We start from the raw sequence: 21,640 nt of genomic DNA, 5'->3' as shown, positions 1-21,640 counted from the left end.
CTAGTGAGTTAACAGAACATTTGAAAACTTTAGAACAAAAAGAAGGAAACTCACCCAAAAGAACTAGGTGGCAAGAAATAAATTGAGAGCAGAAATAAAAAAAAATAGAAACAAAGAAAACATTACCAAAAATCAATGAGACGAGTTGGTTCTTCAAGAAAATCAAAAAAATAGACAAACCTTTATCCAAACTAACCAAAAGGTAGAGAAAGAATATCCAAATTTAAAAAATCAGAAGTGAAAAGGGGGTATAAAAACATACATATCCAGAGAATCATAAAGTCATATATCAAAAACATGTACTCCATAAAATTGGAAAATTTAAAGAAAATGGACAATTTTATAGATAAATATCACTTACCAAAATTAAATCAAGACCAGATAAACAATTTAAATAGACCTATAATTGATAAAGAAATAGAAACAGTCATCAAGTCTCCAAACAAAAAAATAATAAAGCCCAGGACCAGATGGTTTCAACATAGAGTTCTAAAAAATTTTCAAGGAAGAACTAATACCAATACTCCTCAAATTATTCCACACAATAGAAACAGAAGAAACATTGCCAAACTTTTTTATGAGGCTACAATTACCCTGATACCCAAATCACACAAAGGCATAACTAAGAGAGAGAATTACAGACCAATCTCATTCATGAACATTGATGCAAAAATATTCAATTAACTACTGGCAAATCTAATCCAAGAATACATCAAAAAAATCATCCAGCATGATCAAGTAGGCTCCAGCACAGAGATTAAGGGATGATTCAACATATGAAAATCTGTCAATGTAATCCACCATATACATAAACTGAAAGAAAAAAATCACATGATCATCTCATTAGATGGTGAAAAAGCCTTCAACTAAATATGACATCCCTTCATGAAAAAGGTCTTGTTGAGATCAGGGATACAAGGAACATACCTAAACATAATAAAGGCAATAGACAGCAAGCCAACAGCCAACATCAAACTAAATGGAGAGAAATTCACATCAATTACACTGAAATCGGGAACAAGACAAGGTTACCCAATCATATCTATTCAATATAATTCTTGAGGTTCTAACAAGAGCAATAAAACAACAAATGGAGATCAAGGGGATACAAATCAGAAAAGAAGTAGTCAAACTCTATTTGCTCATGATATGATAGTTTACATAAGAAACCCAAAAATTTCTACCAAGGAACTTCTACAACTCATAAACACTTTCAATAATGTAGTAGAATACAAAATTAACTCAAAAAAATCTGTAACCCTCCTGTACACAGATGATAAATGAGCTAAGAAAGAATTCAGAGAAACATCACCCTTCACAATAACCACAAATATAAAATATCTCAGAGTAACTCTAACCAAACAACTGGAAGACCTGTATGACAAGAACTGTAAATCTTTGAAGAAAGAAATTGAAGAAGACACCAGAAAGTGGAAAGATCTCCCAAATTCTTGGGTAGGTAGAATTAACATGGTTGTAGTGATGAGTTGAGCAGGCCTGCTTTTCGCCCCCCCCCCCCGGGCTCCCACACAGCTAGCTTTACACCTGAAATAATTACATGGAAACTGTATTCTTTTAACACTGCCTAGCCCATTATATCTAGCCTCTTCTTGGCTAACTCTCATATCTTGCTTAACCCATTTCTAATAATCTGTGTAGCACCGCAAGGTGGTGTCTTACCAGAAAAGATTCAGCATGTCTGACCTGGCAGCTGGCTCCATCGCATCTGACTCACCTCCCTTCTTCCCAGCATTATGTTTGGTCTACTCTGCCTATCTAAATCTTGCCCTATCAAAAAGCCAAGACAGTTTCTTTATTAACCAATGAGAGTAACACCTAGACAGATCATCATTTCCTCCATCACATGGTAAAAATGGCAATCTTATCAAAAGCAATTTGCTGATTCAATGCAATGCCTATCAATATCCCAGCAAAATTCTTCTAAGACCTCTAAAGAATGGTACTCAACTTCATTTGGAAAAGCAAAAAACCCAGGATAGCCAAAACAATCCTGTACAACAAAGGAACTTCTAGAGGCATCACAATTCCTAACTTTAAACTCTACCACAGAATTACAGTACTGAAAAAAGCCTGGTATTTGCATAAGAACAGACAGGAGGATGAATGGGAATGAATCAAAGATACAGATATTAATGAACACACCTACAAACACCTGAGTTTTGACAAAGAAGCAAAAAACATCAAATGGAAAAAAGAAAGCATATTTAACTAATGGTGTTGGCATAACTGGATATCAACATGTAGAAGAATAAAAATGGATCCATATCTATCACCATGCACAAAACTCAAGTTCAAATGGATCAAAGACCTCAACATAAAGCCAGCCACACTGAACCTTATAGGAGAGAAAGTGGGAAGTACACTTGAACACATTGGCACAGGAGACCACTTCCTAAATATAACAAGAGAAACAATTAATAAATGGGACCTCCTGAAACTGAAAACTTCTGTAAAGCAAAGGACATGGTCAACAAGACAAAATGGCAGCCTACACAATGGGAAAAGATCTTCACTAACCATACATCAGACAGAGGTCTGATCTCCAAAACATTCAAAGAGCTCAAGATACTGGTCACCAAAAGATCACATAATCCAATAAAAAAATGGAATACAGACCTAAACAGAGAACTCTCAACAGAGGAATCTAAAATGGCCAAAAGACACTTAAGGAAATGATCAACAGCCTTAGCCATCAGAGAAATGCAAATCAAAACAATTCTGAGATTCTATTTTACACCTATAAGAATGGCCAAGATCAAAAACACTGATGACAACTTATGCTGGAGAGGTTGTGGGGCTATGGGAACAATCCTGCATTGCTGGTGGGAATGCAAGCTGGTACAGCTCATTTGGTTGTCAGTGTGGTGATTTCTTAGAAAATTAGCAAACAACCTTCCTCAAGACCCAGAAATACCACTTTTGGGTATACACCCCAAGTATGTTCAATCATACCACAAGGGCATGTGCTCAACTATGTTCATAGCAGCTTTGTTTGTCATAGCCAAACCTGGAAACAACCTAAATGCCCCTCAACCGAAGAATGGATAAGGAAAATGTGGTACATTTACACAATGGAGTACTATACAGCAGAAAAAATTAATGACATCTTGAATTTTGCAGGCAAAAGGTTGAATCTAGAAAACATCAGTTTGAGTGAGGTAAGTCAGACCCATCTACTCACTCATAAATGGTTATTAGACATAAAGCAAAAAAAAACAGCCTACAAATCACAATCACAGAGAACCTAGACAACAATGAAGACCCTAAGAGAGACATATATGGATCTGATCTACCTGGGAAGTAGAAAAAGACAAGATCCCCTGAGTAAATTGGTAGCATGGGCACCATGGGAGAAGGTTGAAGTGGAGGGGAGAGGAAAGGAGGGGAGTATAGAAAGATGTACAGCTCAATAAAATCAATAAAAAGGGAAAAAACAGAATTCATTAAAATTGAGGAGTTTCTAGAGCAGATACTGGCTCCCCCAAGGTACAGTGTTTTATAGAATATTATTATACTTAAGAATTTTTGGTCTATTTATTCCAGATTAATTTTTTATCTTTAAAAATTACATTTATTGATTGGTTATATGATGTGTGTGTGCATGTGTGCACACACACACGTGAATGCCGTAGCACATGTGTGGAGACTATAGCAAAACTTGTGGGTGTCGGATATTTTCTTCCATTAATTGGGTCCCAAGGATCAAACTCAAGTCCTCAAATTTGGTTGTAAGTACCTGTACCCACTGAGCCAACTTACCAGTACTAGATTGTGGATTCTTGCTTACTCAAAAGTGCTTTGGGAATCTGGGCATACAATAAGAAATGTACATAAACCACTTCCTTCAAATACATAATAGATATAATGTTCCAAATGATTTTTTAAATTCATAGCAGGTTTTAAAACAGAAAAACACATTTTATGTGAACTTGAAATAAAGAACTCATGGAATGGGAGTGAGGAAACAAGAGTATTAACACTGTATAATTCATAAATGCTAGTTATCTTGCTTAGCAGAGTATCTTGGACTCCTGTGACCAACAAGTTGAAGAGAGGTATGGTCTACCTGACAAAGCCATTTTTGATAGATAGTCCATCACTCCTGGGTAGAGCATTACACTACCATGGAATAACTATTTCTAAATAATCTTGCATTGTAAATGCCAGGAGCCATTTCAGGCTTCTTTCTCACAACTCACAGGGCCTTGAAGTAGAAACTTTGAGACAGAAAACTTAAAGTTAACCAAAACATTACGTGCTAACCTTGGAGACTCAAGCTCTGGAAAGCACCACAGAGGTGTTCTAGCCACTGACCTTGCAACTGCCCCGCTTAGCTGCCAAGCCCTGCTGCTGAATCCCTTTCCCCTTCCCCCTACCCCCTTCCCCAGTCCCCCCTGCCCGAGTTCCTCACTGAGGAGTATTTAAGACTAACGCTTGCTTCAATAAAGGAAGACCTTGACAAATTGAGAACAGAATTCTGTTTTGCCTGCTTGGTCTTCTTTCCGTTTCTCACCCATGTTCTTTCAGGTAGTGCCCCTTCAGACCCTGGAATAACTGGACCTGCTGGTCGGGTTACATGTAAATATAATAGGTTTCCCCTATGGCTTTTCCAAATATCCTTTGTTTTTTATCCCTCCCCCTCCCTCTCTATATGAACTGTCCCCCATATTAATTAGTTTTCTAGCATTGTGACAAAACGGCATGACCTATGCAACTTATTAAAGAAAATGTATAATTGGGTTTATAATTTCAGAGGATTAGAGTCAATGATGTTAGAGCAAAGGCATAGTGGCAGACATAAGTTGTGACAGCATTATCCAAAATTGAAGAGGGGCAGAAGGAAGGCTGGCTGGTTCATGGAGGAACACCATGCTCTTTGATTGGTATATGTGCATAAAACTGGAGATCCTGTAAACATCTTGGAAATAGATGACCAAAGAATCACAATTGCTGGTGCTATGCAAAAGGATAGAATCATTTTAGGAGGATAAGCAGAGCAAGAAGAGAGAGGGTTCCTCTGTGAAGAAATTGCAACAGAGAATGGAACAAGACCCAACGGTACTTTAGGAGATGATGTTGGACGAGGAAAGGAGGATGATTTTAGGTTTAACAGGACATGGATGTACTCATTAGATAAGAGGAAAGAGCTAACAGAGACAAAGCAATAGATTATTCAGGGGTATGTTCGTCAGGGTTTTCTAGAGGAACAGAGCTAACAGAATGATTATATATAGGATTTGTTAGAGTGGCTTACAGGCTAGAGTCCATCTAGTCTGACAATGACTTTATACCAAAGGAAAGTCCAATAATTCAGTAGCTTTTAGTCCATGATGCTGTATGTCTCAGCTAATTTTCAGTATATGCCAGAATTCTGGAGAAGTAGGCTTTTGTGCCAGTGAAGAAATGAACTTGCCAGTGAAGGTGAAGGCAAGCAGGAAAAGAACAAGATCTTCCTTCATCTGTGTCTTTTATATAAACGGCCAGCAGGTGTGGCCCAGATTAAAAGTGGATCTTCTCACCTCAAGGACCTGGATTAAAGGTGGGTCTTCCCACTTCAAGTGATTTAATTAAGAAACATCCCTCACAGGTATAGTGATATTTTTTATTAATGTTTTAATAAATAAAGCATGCCTGAAGATCAGATTGCAAAGCTAGCCACACTGGTCAGCCATACAGGCCAGGCAGTGGTGGCACACACCTTTAATCCCAGCAGTCACACTAGTTAGCCATAGAGGCCAGGTGGTAGTGGTGCAGACCTTTAATCCCCGTACTAGAAACAAGTAGAAGGCAGGAGGGGACAGGAACTCACTCTCTTTTTAGCCTGAAGATTTCATAGAAGTAAGAGCTCTCTAGAGACTTGGCTGCTTTGCTTCTCTGACCTTTCATCTTGAACCCTAATATGTATCTCTAGGTTTCTATTAGTTGTGCTATACACAGATGCACTGAGATTCTTGGGTTGTGGTTAATTCAAGATGTAGTCAAAATGACACCAAGAATAGCTATCATAAGTCCACCCCTTGTCAACCTAACACATAATCATATCTTCTTATATCATGCTTAATTTTCTTTTTTTTTTTTTTTTGGTTTTTCGAGACAGGGTTTCTCTGTGGCTTTGGAGCCTGTCCTGGAACTAGCTCTTGTAGACCAGGTTGGTCTCGAACTCACAGAGATCCGCCTGCCTCTGCCTCCCAAGTGCTGGGATTAAAGGCGTGCGCCACCACTGCCCGGCCATGCTTAATTTTCAAATGAAAACAATAACCACCTAACATCATAGAGCTAACCCAAGTACAGTCACAAACACATTATAAGTTTTAGAATAAGTGGCATTGTCCCTGGAGGAACATTCTTTTGGTATCTCAAAATTTAAATATGATAATCACTGATATTCTCTTAATTGATGTTACATTACATGATAAAGAAATTGAAGGAAAAACACAAATATATGTATAAGCATATCCTTAACAAAATATGATAGAAACACTCATATAAATTCCAATCACTATTTCTGCAATTGGTGACATGGTTTTAGTTGGTATTTAGAACTACCTTCCTCTACTACCCCATTCTGTATTTCCCCCACCCTCAGGAAGCAAAGCAACTCAGCAGGTCTTGGTTCTTTTCCTGGAGGAGTACCTCATACCTTCATTCCTGAAGTGTCTGTGCCCTTTGTCATCCTGCATGGATTAGGCTGTTCGAATTTCCCATTGGCTTCTATTGCAGGACATGGTAGCACCGAGAGACACCCTAAAGCATCTTTATTTTTGAGACTATTTTAAATGGTATTGTTGCCTTGATTGCTTTGTCAGTGTGTTTGTTACTTGTATATAGGAAGACTACTGATTTTTTGTGTGCTAGTTTTGTATTCTGCTACTTTGCTGAATGAATTTATCAGCTGGATGAAGACGTTAGGTTCTTTTTTTTTCCATTCAAAAATTTACACTTCCTCCCCTCCTCCCATCCCCCTCCTGCTCCCCCACTCCCCCTCCTTCCTCCCTCTCCCTCCTTAAGAGAGGGCAGGGTACCCTGCCTGTGGGGAGTCCAAGGCCCTCCCCACTCCATCCAGGCCTAGGAAGGTGTGCATCTAAATAGACTAGGGTCCCAAAAAGCCAACACATGCAGTAGAAAAAAGTCTCAGTGCCATTATCGATGGCTTCTCACACATTCAGAGAGTCTGGTCTGATCACATGCACGTTCAATCCCAGTCCAGCTGGATTTGGTGAGCTCACATTAAATCAGGCACACTGTCTCAGTGGGTAGACCAGACTTTAGGTTCTTTATGAAGAGAATAATATCATCTGAGAATAAGGATATTTTGATGTCTTCCTTTCCTATTTGTATCCCTCTTGTCTTATTGCTCTATCTAAGACGTCAAGCACCACACTGAACAGGTATGGAGAGAGTGGACATCCTTGTCTTGTTTCTGATTTTAGTGGAAATACTCGAGCTTTTCTCTATTTAGCATGATGTTGATTGTTGGTTATGGATTTGCTGTAAATTGCCTTTATTATGTTATGTCCCTTGTATCTCTAGTCTCTCTAGGACTTTAACAGTGAAGGGTTTCTGGATTTCTGTCAAAAATCTTTTCTGCATCTAATGAAATGATCATGCTTTTATGTACTTGAATCTACAAAAAAAGACATTTTACCTGCTTGTTTTCCTGACTACTTTATGAAAATGTATTGCTTTGTTCCTTGCAAATAGGAACATAAGCAAGACTCTAAAGCATTGTTGTTAAGAGCATATAAGGTTAAAATCCCAGGCCATAATTTCCACTAAATTTTAGAAACTAAAATATTCTCAGTTTGAGGAGAACACATTTCTATTGAGAGATTTCTGAATACCTTCAATTTTTGGCACAATTTGGAAATTTAGAAAAGTTCTATTCTTTATAAAGTCTAGGACACCATGGCCCTGTGATACAGTATGGGACTCATAGTGACCTGTGTTTCTTTTTAAGGTATCCTCACCTGAGTTCCAAGTACAAGGAATCTTTTGATATGGGCTGTAATCTCTTTGCCAAGTTTTCTGCATACATTAAAAACATGCAAAAGGAAGCAAATAAAAGTAAGAATTCTTTTTTTGATTGCTGATTATTCTTCTTTATTACATCTCTACCAGACAGATGAAAATGGTACTCTAAATACACAGATGAGGTATTTTCATGCTTCTGAGATCCTCTTCTGTTAATCATTTTAGCATTTACAGTTTAAAAAGTGTTGACAAAACAGGACACATTGGGTATATCTTCTATCCTTGGACTGGTACTCGGGAGGCTGACACATGATAATCATCAGTTCAAATGTAGCCTAGACTATTTACTGACATCCAGGCCAGGCTGGATCACAAGTCTCCACTTTTCTCAGTTACTTGCTCATTCTCCTATTGTTACTCAAGTAAAATAAAATTTTCACAAATATATAATCCATTTCAGGGAACAGCCCACTTCCCTTTCATTTTCTGTTCTGTCCTCTGAAATGCTTTTGCATTGAGTTTTATTACATTTAGAATCCAAGATTCAATATATCAATTACCAACACAGTTCAAATAGAGCTTTGTTGGCTAGCTGTGAACTAGTTGAAGAACTATGCCTTTGAAGTTCTTTAAACTGAAGGATCTAACATCTCCAATAAATATTCTTGAATAGGTTTGTTTTCCTGAGTCACATAAACATGCTCTTCTCTCTTGGACCTTAAGTCCAAGATATTTCACTCACAATTTGAGCTGACTGTCTCATCATTGCCTTAGTGGAAAAGAACTAGTTCAAGCAGTGTGCACACCATGAAAGCTTATTAAGAACATATATAGTTGTTACATTAACACTGGCTGACTGCAGTTTGTTAGCCAAACTGAACATTATTAAAGTGAGTTTGAGTATGAATGGCTGTATATAGTGTGAGGGGTTTGTGAGTTGGTAGTATACAGCACAGTAACCTTCCAGTAAGGGAAACATATGACTTTGTCTACATTTTATACAAAATATTAAATAATATCCTTTATACTTATTTTTAAAGTTTATTTTGTAGTACCTTGTCTTTGGGGTGTATTTCTACATAGGAGAATATAAATGATGTATTTTACTAGCAACTTTTTCCACTTTATTCTAGGTTGGTGCCATGAAGTATCATGACTTTGACATTCCAGCAGAATTCTCAGGAGTCTGGCGCTATCTCCACAATGTCTATGCTCATGAAGAATGTGCCCACATTTGTCCTGAAGACAAAGAAATTGAAAATATGTATGTAAGTCTGGCTAAACAGTAGAGAAAAGACAACTCTTTCAGGAGAAAAACTTCTCTTTGTTATTAAATTTCACTTTGTTACCTTATTAGAAATATTATTGAAAATAATAGCATGTAAATACTATTTCCTCTAATTAATGCAGTCATGGAAAAGAACTCTTAAGTTTTCTGTTATCTAGCTTGCCTAAAATCTGACCTCTTTGTACTTTACAGATCATCGTATTTTTTTACTTCATTTATTCCTATGACAGACGATTGAATCTTAAAAATATGTAAAGCATCTTTTGTTCTTTTACTGAGTTCCTGAAGATAAAATGTATGTGGATGAAGTAAAGATTGACAAAAACTGTATAATATCACCCATTTATAAACTCACAAAAAGTGATGTCACAAAAGCACATATAGTAGTTACCAAAGGCTAGGAGAGTACAAGGATAGAAAAATGGTAAAAAACTTGATCAATAGGCATTAAGTTACAACTAGATATAAAAAATAAGTTCTGGTGTTCTTATGCATTCTAACATAACTATACATAAAATATGTATTATTAGAGTAGAAGAAAAATATTATTGTTTATGTCCCGAAAATGAAAAAAAATGGAAATTAGAGTTTAAAAGTATTTTTCTTTTTGGATTTTTCGAGACAGGGTTTCTCCTTAGTTTTTGGTTCCTTTCCTGGAACTAGCTCTTGTAGACCAGGCTGGCCTCGAACTCACAGAGATCTGCCTGCCTCTGCCTCCCAAGTACTGGGATTAAAGGCGTGCGCCACCACCGCCTGGCTAGTATTTTTGAGTTTTAATAATAGCCAATATAACCCAAAAAAGAAATGAAAATAAAATGTCTGAGGTTCCAAATTATGTAAATAGAGCCAAACTTCAATACTCCTTAGAAACAATTCGATCTAAATTACTATATTAATTTTATATTTTGATTAATACATAGCTGACATCAAAGTATGACCACTTTGAAGAGGGAAAATCCAAAACAATGATTTTTTTTAATCATTAAACAGGTCAGGATAGTAGCACTTTCCTCTAATGCTAGTCCTTGGAAAAAGAGATAGGCAGATTTCCGTGAGTTTAAGGCCAGCCTGGTCTACATTGCAAGTACATAGCCAGAGACACATTGTGAGACCCTATAAATGACTAAATAAAAATCATTAAGAGATCAAGACCAATTAGTCATATGATAGCACTCAATACCTAGAAATATAATCAAATAATAGACACGAGACTATGTCCTTTGTGACCGTTTTATATTAGTATTATTAAATGAGCAGATATTCATTTGACAAAACTTAACTTTATAAAAAGAGATGAGGAGGAAAAGCATAGCAAATCTGCAAAGTCAATTGGATTTTTCATTCATATAAAAAAGAAAATGAAGAAGCTTAGTTGACAAAAATGTTTGAGATATCCATCAAAATATAATGTAGATGGAAGATGTTCATAAAGTTTTCTGTTTAATTTAAAAAGTACCATATATATTAAAAAATAGTAAATGCCTTGCATGTCATATGTCAGTGTATCATTCAAAACTAGGAACAACAGCTTAACTTGCTCCTTTGAAAGAGGAACAAGCAAAGGGGAAACTTCAAGAAAGAAAAACATGGTTACTATATGCTTTGAACAGAGTGGAGTTTACATAAAATTTAAATGATGTAGTGTTTTAATGGGTTTGAAGGAAAATGAGGCAGTGAGTCAAGAGTCAACATCAAGCCTAGGCATAAAAATGGTATAAATGGCCTTTGATAATCAGTGAAAGTAATATCATGATGTTTCTTTGTAGCATGATTAATGAAAACCCAGAGACAGATACTGAAGTTCAACCTGAAGATCAGAAAAGCAAAGCAGCCAGCCACTGGCTCTTACCTCTACCTCAGACCAAAATGTCAATCCTGCCTCCACGAATCCTCAGAATGAGACTCATCTGAGACCTGCTCCTCCTGTTTTATATTCCTTTCTAGTACTGGTATTAAAGGCGTGCACCATAATATCACCCGGCTTATGTGGTGAACTAGTGTGACGACTAGGATTAAAGGTGTGTGTCACCACTGCCCGGTCTCTGGATGATCAGTGTGGCTGTTTTACTCTCTGATCTCCAGTCAAGCTTTATTTATTAAAATACAAATGAAATATCACACTACATTTTTTTCACTGGAAAAAAATCTAAGATCTAAGAAATTGCACCTGTAATCTGGTGGAGTTGTGGCTTCTCTGAAAAGATTTGACATTTTCATTTTCATTAATATGATTTCAAAAAGTAAAGTTGTTTAAGATTTATGATTTTAAGGCAACAAAGTTTTCTCAACAAAGTTTCTGTTATGCCTTGAAATTTATAAGCTCAAGCTGTTTTTACAGCTTAGTGATAAAGTAAGATCCTGAATATAACAAGATGGGAATTTATGACAAGGAAGTGGTTACCCAACTACTCATAGACAAAAGAATTACTATCTTTTTCCATTAGGCTATTTGGGGCTGCCAGGGTCAGTTGAAGTGAAACCTAGAAGTTTCCCAGCCTCTTATCTTCTTAAATGATATTAGCAGGGCTCAATTCAGCAATTGAGCTGATTAATATGTGATTATTTTTCTATTTAATCCCCCACAACAACTCTGTGAATTATATAAAAGTACAGTTCTCTGCGAATTATATAAAAACACAATTCTCAAATGCTGTTATTTACTAATAGGAGAACTAATATGAAGATAGGCTAGACATTTGAAAAGGATAAGAAGATAAGTGTTTTTCTCTGTTGATTGTGAAAGATAGTTTTGTGATGGATAGTATCTTGGGCTGGCATCTGTGGTCTTTCAGAGTTTGCAGAACATCTGTCCCTAACCTTTTGGCTCTCAAAGACTCTGAGTCAGGTGTTATTCTAATGGGCCTTGCCTTTGTATGTGACTTGGTCTTTTCCCCTTGCCACTTTTAATATCCTATCTTTGTTCTTTATACTTAGTGTTTGATAATTATGTGTTGTGGGAAGGTTCTTTTCTGTTCCTGCCTACTTGGTGTTCTGTATTTCTCTTGCACCTTGATAGACATCTCTTTTTTTAGATTGGAGAATTTTCCTTTTATGATTTTATTATATTTTCTTTGCCTTTAACCTGAGTTTCTTCTCCTTCCTCTATACCTATTATTGTAGGTTTGTCCTTTTCACATTTCCTGTAGCTTTTATACCTGTGTATTTTAAAAGAGCATTTAAGAGGGCTGGAGAGGTGGCTCAGATGTTTAAGAGCACTGACTGCTCTTCCGGAGGTCCTGAGTTCAATTCCCAGCAACCACATGGTGGCTTACAACCGTCTGTAATGAGGTCTGGTGCCCTCTTCTGGCCTGCAGGCATACATGGAGGCTGAACACTGTGTACATAATAAATAAATATATGTTTAAAAAATAAAATAAAAAAGGATTTTAAAAATAAATAAAATAAAAGAGCATTTAACATTTCATTTGATTGAACTATTCCTTTCTTCCTTACTTCTAAGCTTTTTATTTGAATTCCTGAATTTTTGACAAGAACTTTAAGGCATTGAAGAAAGAAACTGAGGAGTATACCAGAAAATGGAAGGACCTCTCTTGCTCTTGGATTGGGAGGATCAACATAGTAAAAATGGCAATTCTACCAAAGGCAATTTATAGATTCAATGCAATCCCCATCAAGGTCCCATCAAAATTCTTCACAGATCTGGAGAGGACAATAATCAACTTTATATGGAAAAACAAAAATCCCAGGATAGCCAAAACAATCCTATACAATAAAGGATTGTCTGGAGGCATTCCCATCCCTGACTTCAAACTCTATTACAGAGCTACAGTGATGAAAACAGTGTGGTACTGGCATAAAAACAGAGAAGTCGACCAATGGAATCGTATAGAAGACGCGAATTTTAACCCACAAACCTATGAACACCTCATTTTTGATAAAGGAGCCAAAAGTATACAATGGAAGAAAGAAAGCATCTTCAACAAATGGTGCTGGTATAACTGGATGTCAACCTGTAGAAGAATGAAAATAGACCCATATCTATCACCATGCACAAAACTCAAGTCCAAATGGATTAAAGACCTCACTATCAGTCAGAACACATTGAACCTGATAGAAGAGAAAGTGGGAAGTACCCTACATCAGATGGGCACAGGAGATCGCTTCCTATGTGTAACCCCAACAGCTCAGACATTAAGGGCAACATTGAATAAATGGGACCTACTAAAACTGAGAAGCTTCTGTAAAGCAAAAGACACTGTCACCAAGACAAAAAGGCAACCTACTGACTGGGAGAAGATCTTCACCAACCCCACAACAGACAAAGGTCTGATCTCCAAAATATATAGAGAACTCAGGAAACTAGACTTTAAAATGCTAATTAACCCAATTAAAAAAATAGGGCACTGAACTGAACAGAGAATTCTCAGCAGAGGAAGTTCAAATGGCCAGTTTTATTTTAGTTTCACTTTTCTTTAGTGATTTTGTTACATTTTATTTTCATATCTTGAATTATTTTCATTATTTTACTCAACTATTAGTTTTTGTTTTAATGGTCTTCAATGAAGCATTTATTCATATCTTCTTTAAAGTCCTTGAACATATTCATAATTGCTATTTTGAAGTTTTTTCTTGGACTTTAGATTTTAAATTGCTTTTATCAAGGCCTATTGCAATAATATTGCTGACTTCTAGAGGAGGCATATTGTATTGGTTGTTTGTTTTGTTTGTGTTGTGATCTAGGAATCTAGAGTTATGTTTGAAGTGTTTCTTGATGTAGATATCTGTTCTAGTATTATTTGGATGTGTATTCTATTCTTGGAATTCAAGAACATAAGGAAAAAGTTGGTTTCATTTCAGAGATGCAGCCATGCTCCAACATGCAAAATTCATAAAAGTAATCCACCACAAGTCATGGGATTTTGGGATTGGGGGCAAAATAATAATAACCAAACTCAGAAATCTCATTTGCTATAGAAAAAAAGGTAATATATACCATAGGATAATAAAGTACACTAATTAGATACACTAATCTAGTATATCTACTTGTGAGCTATTTTAGCAACTATTACCTTCAGACAATTTACACTGCTATAGATTCTTGTATATTGATATATATGTAAAATTATTTTTATATTCCTAAGATAATTTGTATATTGATACAAACTCAAAATTATATTTTTCTTTTTTATATACATTTTTATTAATATTTATTGAGCTCTATATTTTTCTCTGCTCCCCTCCCTGCCTCTCGCCTCTCCCCTTCAATTCTCCCCCAAAGTCCCCATGCTCCCAATTTACTCAGGAGATCTTGTCTTTTTCTACTTTCTACTTCCCAAGTAGATTAGATCTATGTAAGTCTCTCTTAGTGTCCGCATTGTTGTCTAAATTCTCTGGGATTGTGGTTTGTAGGCTGTCTTTCTTTGCTTTATGTTTAAAAAACACCTATGGGGCTGGAGAGATGGCTCAGAGGTTAAGAGCATTGCCTGCTCTTCCAAAGGTCCTGAGTTCAATTCCCAGCAACCACATGGTGGCTCACAACCACCTGTAATGAGGTCTGGTGCCCTCTTCTGGCCTGCAGGCATACACACAGAGAGAACACTGTATACATAATAAATAAATAAATAAAATATTAAAAAATAAAATAAAATAAAAAACACCTATGAGTGAATACATATGATAATTGTCTCTCTGTGTCTGGGTTACTTCACTCAAAATAATGTTTTCTAGCTCCATCCATTTTCCTGCAAAATTCAAGCTGTTGTTATTTTTTTCTGCTGTATAGTACTCCGTTGTATAAATGTACCACATTTTTCTTATTCATTCTTCAATTGAGGAATATTTAGGTTGTTTCCAGGTTCTGGCTATGACAAACAAAGCTACTAGGAACATAGTGAAGCACATCTCCTTGTGGCATGATTGAGCATCCTTTGGATATATACCCAAAAGTGGTATTACTGGGTCTTGAGGAAGGTTGTTTGCTAATTTTCTGAGAAATAGCCACACTGACATTCAAAGGAATTGTACCAGCTTGCATTCCCACCAGCAATGCAGAAGGGTTCCCTTTTCTTCACATCCTCTCCAACATAAGTTGTCATCAGTGGGTTTTTTTGTTGTTGTTGTTTTGTTTTGTTTTGTTTGTTTTGTTTTGTTTATTCGAGACAGGGTTTCTCTGTGGTTTTGGAGCCTGTCCTGGAACTAGCTCTGTAGACCAGGCTGGTCTCGAACTCACAGAGATCCGCCTGCCTCTGCCTCCCGAATGCTGGGATTAAAGGCGTGCGCCACCAGAGCCCAGTCATCAGTGTTTTTGATCTTGGCCATTCTTACAGGTGTAGGATGGAATCTCAGAATTGTTTTGATTTGCATTTCTCTGATGACTAAGGATGTTCCACATTTCCTTAAGTGTCTTTCAGCCATTTTAGATTCCTCTGTTGAAATTACTCTGTATAGGTTTGTACTCCATTTTTTTATTGGATTATGTGATCTTTTGGTGTCTAATTTCTTGAATTCTTTGTATATTTTGGAAATCAGACCTCTGTCTGATGTGTGGTTAGTGAAGATCTTTTCCCATTCTGTAGGCTGTCATTTTGTCTTGTTGACCCTGTCCTTTGCTTTACAGAAGTTTTCAGTTTCAGGAGGTCCCATTTATTAATTGTTTCTCTCAGTGTCTGTGCTGTTGGGGTTTTATTTAGGAAGTGGTCTCCTGTACAAATGTGTTCAAGTGTACTTCCCACTTTCTCTTCTATAAGGTTCAGTGTGGCTGGCTTTAATGTTGAGGTCTTTGACCCATTTGGACTTGAATTTTGTGCATGGTGATAGATATGGGTCTATTTTCATTTTTCTACATGTTGATATCCAGTTATGCCAGCACCATTTGTTAAATGTGCTTTCTTTTTTCCATTCAATATTTTTTGCTTTTTTATCAAAGATCAGGTGTTTGAAGATGTGTGGATTGATATCCAGGTCTTCTATTCAGTTCCATCGGTCCTCCTGTCTGTTCTTATGCCAATACCAGGCTGTTTTCAGTACTGTAGTTCTGTAGTCGAGTTTGAAGTCAGGGATTGTGATGCCTCCAGAAGTTCTTTTATTGTTTTGGCTATCCTGGGTTTTTGCTTTTCCAAATGAAGTTAAGTACCATTTTCTTGAGGTCTTTGAAGAATTTTGCTGGGATTTCGATAGGCATTGCGTTGAATCTGTAGATTGCTTTTGGTAAGATTGCCATTTTACATTGTTAATTCTGCCTACCCAAGAGCATGGAAGGTCTTTCCACTTTCTGGTGTCTTCTTCAATTTCTTTCTTCCAAGATTTAATGTTCTTGTCATACAAGTCTTCCACTTGTTTGGCTAGAGTTACTTCGAGATATTTTATGCTATTTGTGGCTATTTTGAAGAGTACTGATTCTCTGATTTCTTCCCCAGCCCTTTTATCACCTGTGTACAAGAGGGCTACTGATTTTTTTTTTTAGTTAATCTTGTATCCTACTACATTGCTGAAAGTGTTTTTATGAGTTGTAAAGGTTCCTTGGTAGAATTTTTGGGATCATTTATGTAAACTATCATATCAACAGCAAACAGTGAGAGTATGACTTCTTCTTTTCCAATTTGTATCCCCTTGATTTCCCTTTGGTGTCTTATTGCTCTAGCTAGGACCTCAAGAACTATATTGAACAAATATGAAGAGAGTCTTGTTCCTGATTTCAGTAGAATCGCTGGTAGTTTCTCTCCATTTAGTTTGATGTTGGCTGTTGGCTTGCTGTATATTTCCTTAATTATGTTTAAGTATGTTCCTTGTATCCCTGCTCTCTCCAAGACCTTTATCATGAAGGGATACTGTATTTTGTCAAATGCTTTTTCTGCATCTAATGAGATGATCATGTGGTTTTTATTTTTCAGCTTGTTTATATGGTGGATTACGTTAACAGATTTTTGTATGTTGAACCATCCCTGTATCTGTGGAATGAAGCCAACTTGGTCATGGTGGATGATGGTTCTGATATGTTCTTGGATTCAATTTGCTAGTATTTTATTTAGTAGTTTTGCATCAATGTTCATGAGTGAGATTGGTCTATAATTCTCTTTCTTATTATTGTCTTTCTGTGGTTTGGGTATCAGGGTAATTGTTCAAAATTATATTTTGCATATTGTACATTGTTGAAGAGAACTGTGGGCTGCTTTCTGCCACCCAGCTCCCAGCCACCTGGCTAGCTTATGCCCTGAAATAACAACACACAAACTGTATTCTTTTAAACACTGCCTGGCCCATTATATCTAGCCTCCTCTAGGCTAATTTTCATGTATTAATTTAGCCCATTTCTAATAATCTGTGTAGCACCGCTAGGTGCACTTACCGGGAAAGATTCATCATGTCTGACCTGGCGGCTTGCTTCTTCGCATCTGCCCGGGAGAGGGGAGCTATCGAGTCTGAGCTCACTTCATCTTCCTCCCAGCATTCTGTTCTGTTTACTCCACCCACCTATGTTTTAACCTATGAGGCCAAGCAGTTTCTTTATTAATTAACCAATGACCTTCCTCCATCAGTACATGTTCTTATTTCTGTTTACAATGTTTTTGTACAGAGATATAAAATTATTTTTGTCATACTGTATGTATGATTCTACTTCTGATTAAGAGATTTTGTATAGTGATACAGATTAAGAATATTTTCATCATATTTTACTGTACATTCCAACCTCTGATTAAGATATTTTTATATATTGTTATAATTTTGAGATCATTATCCTTATTGTGTACATGTTTGAAGATTATTTTTAGTCCCTAAGCTATAGGTTATTAAAAATTACAGGTTAATAGTCATCCATATTTGTCATACTTACGTTAGTTAGGTTTTCTAGATGCACTGAGGAATAATCTGCATGGATAGGTAATCTTCAAACACTTCAAAGACCTGAAGAATATGGCATTTAAATGTATTAATTTAGAATTGTGTTGGTGTGAGCCATTGGCTCCTGGCAGCACCAATTTATTCCTGAGATAATGATGAACACTAAAGACATTCCATATGGAGCTTGTGTTCTTCTTGACAAAACTGGGCTATTGGTCAAAGAGCTGCTCTTGACTTGACTTCTGACAGTAAACACACTGTCCAGTCTGGACAAGCAAGATATACAGACCAGTTACTGCTGAACCTTGTCAAGACAAGGTAGGATAGTCTTTCAAATTTTCCTGATTCTAAAAATTGTCTGTCAGGTACTCTAGGCCTAGAGCCAAAGTTGGTTGCCCCAACACCATAGATAGACTTTTGGTGAATATCCAGCTAACCAACTGTTTCTTTCATTTCTTACATTTTTTCAAAGCCACTTGCTTGCACTTTCTGCTTACTCCAGTAATATTTTTCTTCTCAGGTCTTTGATGGGTTGGGGACTAGGTAGTCACAGTTACTATCTTAGCTAAGGCCTTTTAGGTACAAGACTTAGACTCCCCAGGATAAGACAACTATTAAAATAATCTCTGTTATTTGTAAATTACATATAGCCTGGACACTTAGTATGTGTTTCTTGATTGATGTTCTTGTTAGTTGTAGTTTCATTTCACCTGGATATTGTATTCTGTTCCTATTCCTCATTGTGATCTCTGAGTCTCCTTTAATAAAGAACCCTTTATTATACCATATTAGAAACTAGCATGGGATTCCTTTATTCATGCCCCCAATCTGACACATTTCTCTTCATCTGGCACCCAATGTGGGGCTGACTAAATCCATATAAAATGAGAGAAAGCTTAGAAAGGAATTCTAGACACACACACACAAAAACAAAGTTAGCATGGTTTCTTGGTAGTCAGCATCTTTTTCTGGATAGGCTCTGTTTGCTGGTGGTAAACAGGAGTGCCATGGCCCCTTTAAGAGAGGTCTTCCTGGTTCAGCATTAGCAGAAAAAAAAGTGTGGCTTCTTTAAGAGATGGCAGCTTTTTGGTTTGTGCTAGTTCCATGTACATTTCTGACTCCTTTAGGGGCCAAGCACTTAAATGGGGTCTGTAAGCAGTGTGTTGAAAAATGCTTAACAGTGACACAGACCCACTGTGACCCTGGATCTGGGATGGAGAGAATGGCTCTCAGAGGCAGTGATCATGTCTCTGTCATGTTGGACCGGGTGGAACAAGAAGGCAGGACCACACAGTTGGTCCTAGCCATGCCCACTTAGGATTTAAAAGAAAAAAAGCAGTTCTGGTTAAAAAAATTAATTACAGATACAGATACAGATACAGAAGGAAAGGACCTTTAAATGGGTCACAGTGTTGGAAAAATGTGTGTAGGCTTGGGAGAGAGAAGAAAAAGAGTACAGAGAATTATAAAAGAAGTAAATCATTTTAAAAGTAAACAAAGAGCAGGGGGAGAGGAGTGGGGGGAGAGGGAGAGGAGTGGGGAGACGGGGAGAGGATTGGGGGGGGAGAAGTGGGAGGCTGGGAGGAGGTGGAAATTTTTTTTCTAAATAAAAAAGTAAACAAAGTTTTTAAATAGAGTACAGAAATTCATAGATTAAAGGAATGAAGGAAAGAAAAATAAACCACATAAAGATAGAATATACACAAAGAGTCTAGATTATGTACATTATTGTGTTTTCTTTGAATGTTTTGACTGTGAATAAGTTAAGTACAGAGAGACATTTCATTGTATAGGCAGCCAAGCTAAACCAACACATATACATTAAAGGTATCTTAACTTCAAAATTTGGTTCTAAGGATATGCTGCTTTGAAAAAGAGGTTTTACTTTTGTTTCCACAGAAGATGAGAACCTGTGAATTCCTTCCAGACTAATGTAATTCAATAGAGCAAGAGCCCCCTGAAAGGTTTCTGTAAACCCACAAAATTACTTTTCCCAACAAAAAGTAGGAAGCAGTTTGGAGAAAACTATGCCCAAAATCTCAAATATTGTTTATAAATGTTTGTTTACATTTAAAGGGGAATATACTATAGAGATGAATACTTTGCATTGGTATGGATCTTGCTTTATTGATAGAAATTTAAGATCAATTTTGTTATATGTATATTTCTGTTCCTTATTAAGATATTGTTTGGAAGGCAGCTATGCTCACCACTATACCACCGCGGTGGTGGCGCACGCCTTTAATCCCAGCACTCAGGAGGCAGAGGCAGGCGGATCTCTGTGAGTTCGAGACCAGCCTGGTCTACAGAGCTAGTTCCAGGACAGGCTCCAAAGCCACAGAGAAACCCTGTCTCGAAAAACCAAAAAAAAAAAGATATTGTTTGTGCTGCTCACTTAAAAATGTAATATATAATTAATAAATACAAGTTAATAGTTATCTATAATAGTCAAGCTTGTAGTCATGCTAGCTAGGTTTTCTAGACATATAGAGGTGTATTTCAGTTAGATAATCTTCAAACCTTTGAAAGACCTATGGATTATGGCATTTAAAATGTTTTAAGAACTTAGGACTTTTCATGACAATAAAAAACCATATGATCAACTCATTAAATGTAGAAAAGGCCTTTGAGAAAATCCAACAATGTTTCATAATAAAAGTTCTGGAGAGACAAGAAATAGAAGAGAAATACCTCAATATAATAAAGGCAATTTACAACAAGTCCACAGCCAACATTACCCTAAACTGAGACAATTTCAAAGCATTTCCATTAAAATAAGGAATAAGGCAAACATATTTAACATAGTTTGTGAAGTCTTAGCTAGAGCAATAAGACAACTGAAGGATATCAAGTGTATCCAAATAGAAAAAAGAAGTACAAGCAGCTATTTACAGGTGATATGGTTGTATGCATAAAAGACTCCACCAGGAAAATTACACAGCTGATAAACAGCTTCAGGAAAGTAGCAGGATATAGAATTAATACAAAATACAGTGTCCTTCCTATATAGACATAACAAACATTTAGAAAGAAGTCATGGGAAAAAGTACCTTTCACAGTTGTCTCAAAAATATAAAATATCTTGATACAACTCTAACCTAGCAAGTGAAATGCTTTTCTAACAAAAAACTTTAAGACATTGGAGAAAGAAATTAAAGAAGACGCCAGAAGATGAAAAGATCCCCTATGCTCGTAGATCAGAACTACCCCCTGGTGTGGGAGGTCCTTCTGTCTATGTGCAGCTTTCATTGGTTAATAAAGAAACTGCCCTGGCCTGTTGATAGGGCAAAACTTAGGTAGGCAGGGAAGACATAACTGAATTCTGGGAGGAAGAAGGCAGAATCAGAGAGATGCCATGGATCCTCTGAGACCGACACTGGGAACTTTACCTGGTAAGCCACTGCCACATGGGGATACACAGATTAATAAAAATGGGTTAAATTAAGATGTAAGAATTAACCAATAAGAAACTAGAGCTAATGGGCCAAGCAGTGATTTAATTAATACAGTTTTTGTGTGGTTATTTCAGGGCTAAGCTAGCTGGGTGGCCATGATGAACAA

General features: G+C 36.7%; 1 protein-coding gene across 1 annotated transcript; it reads left to right on the top strand.

The window, feature by feature from the left end:
- The first annotated feature begins 3,418 nt into the window (after positions 1-3,418).
- Positions 3,419-9,281, top strand: Clic2 (chloride intracellular channel 2). Its single transcript, XM_075956869.1, has 4 exons — positions 3,419-3,507; positions 7,979-8,085; positions 8,827-8,882; positions 9,126-9,281. Exons 1-4 carry the CDS (start codon positions 3,419-3,421, stop codon positions 9,279-9,281), a joined length of 408 nt encoding a protein of 135 aa, XP_075812984.1.
- Positions 9,282-21,640: the final 12,359 nt, after the last annotated feature.

Source organism: Microtus pennsylvanicus, chromosome X (assembly GCF_037038515.1).
Source record: "Microtus pennsylvanicus isolate mMicPen1 chromosome X, mMicPen1.hap1, whole genome shotgun sequence".
Classification (NCBI taxonomy): domain Eukaryota; kingdom Metazoa; phylum Chordata; class Mammalia; order Rodentia; family Cricetidae; genus Microtus; species Microtus pennsylvanicus.
This window is presented reverse-complemented; position numbering and strand designations above follow the sequence as displayed.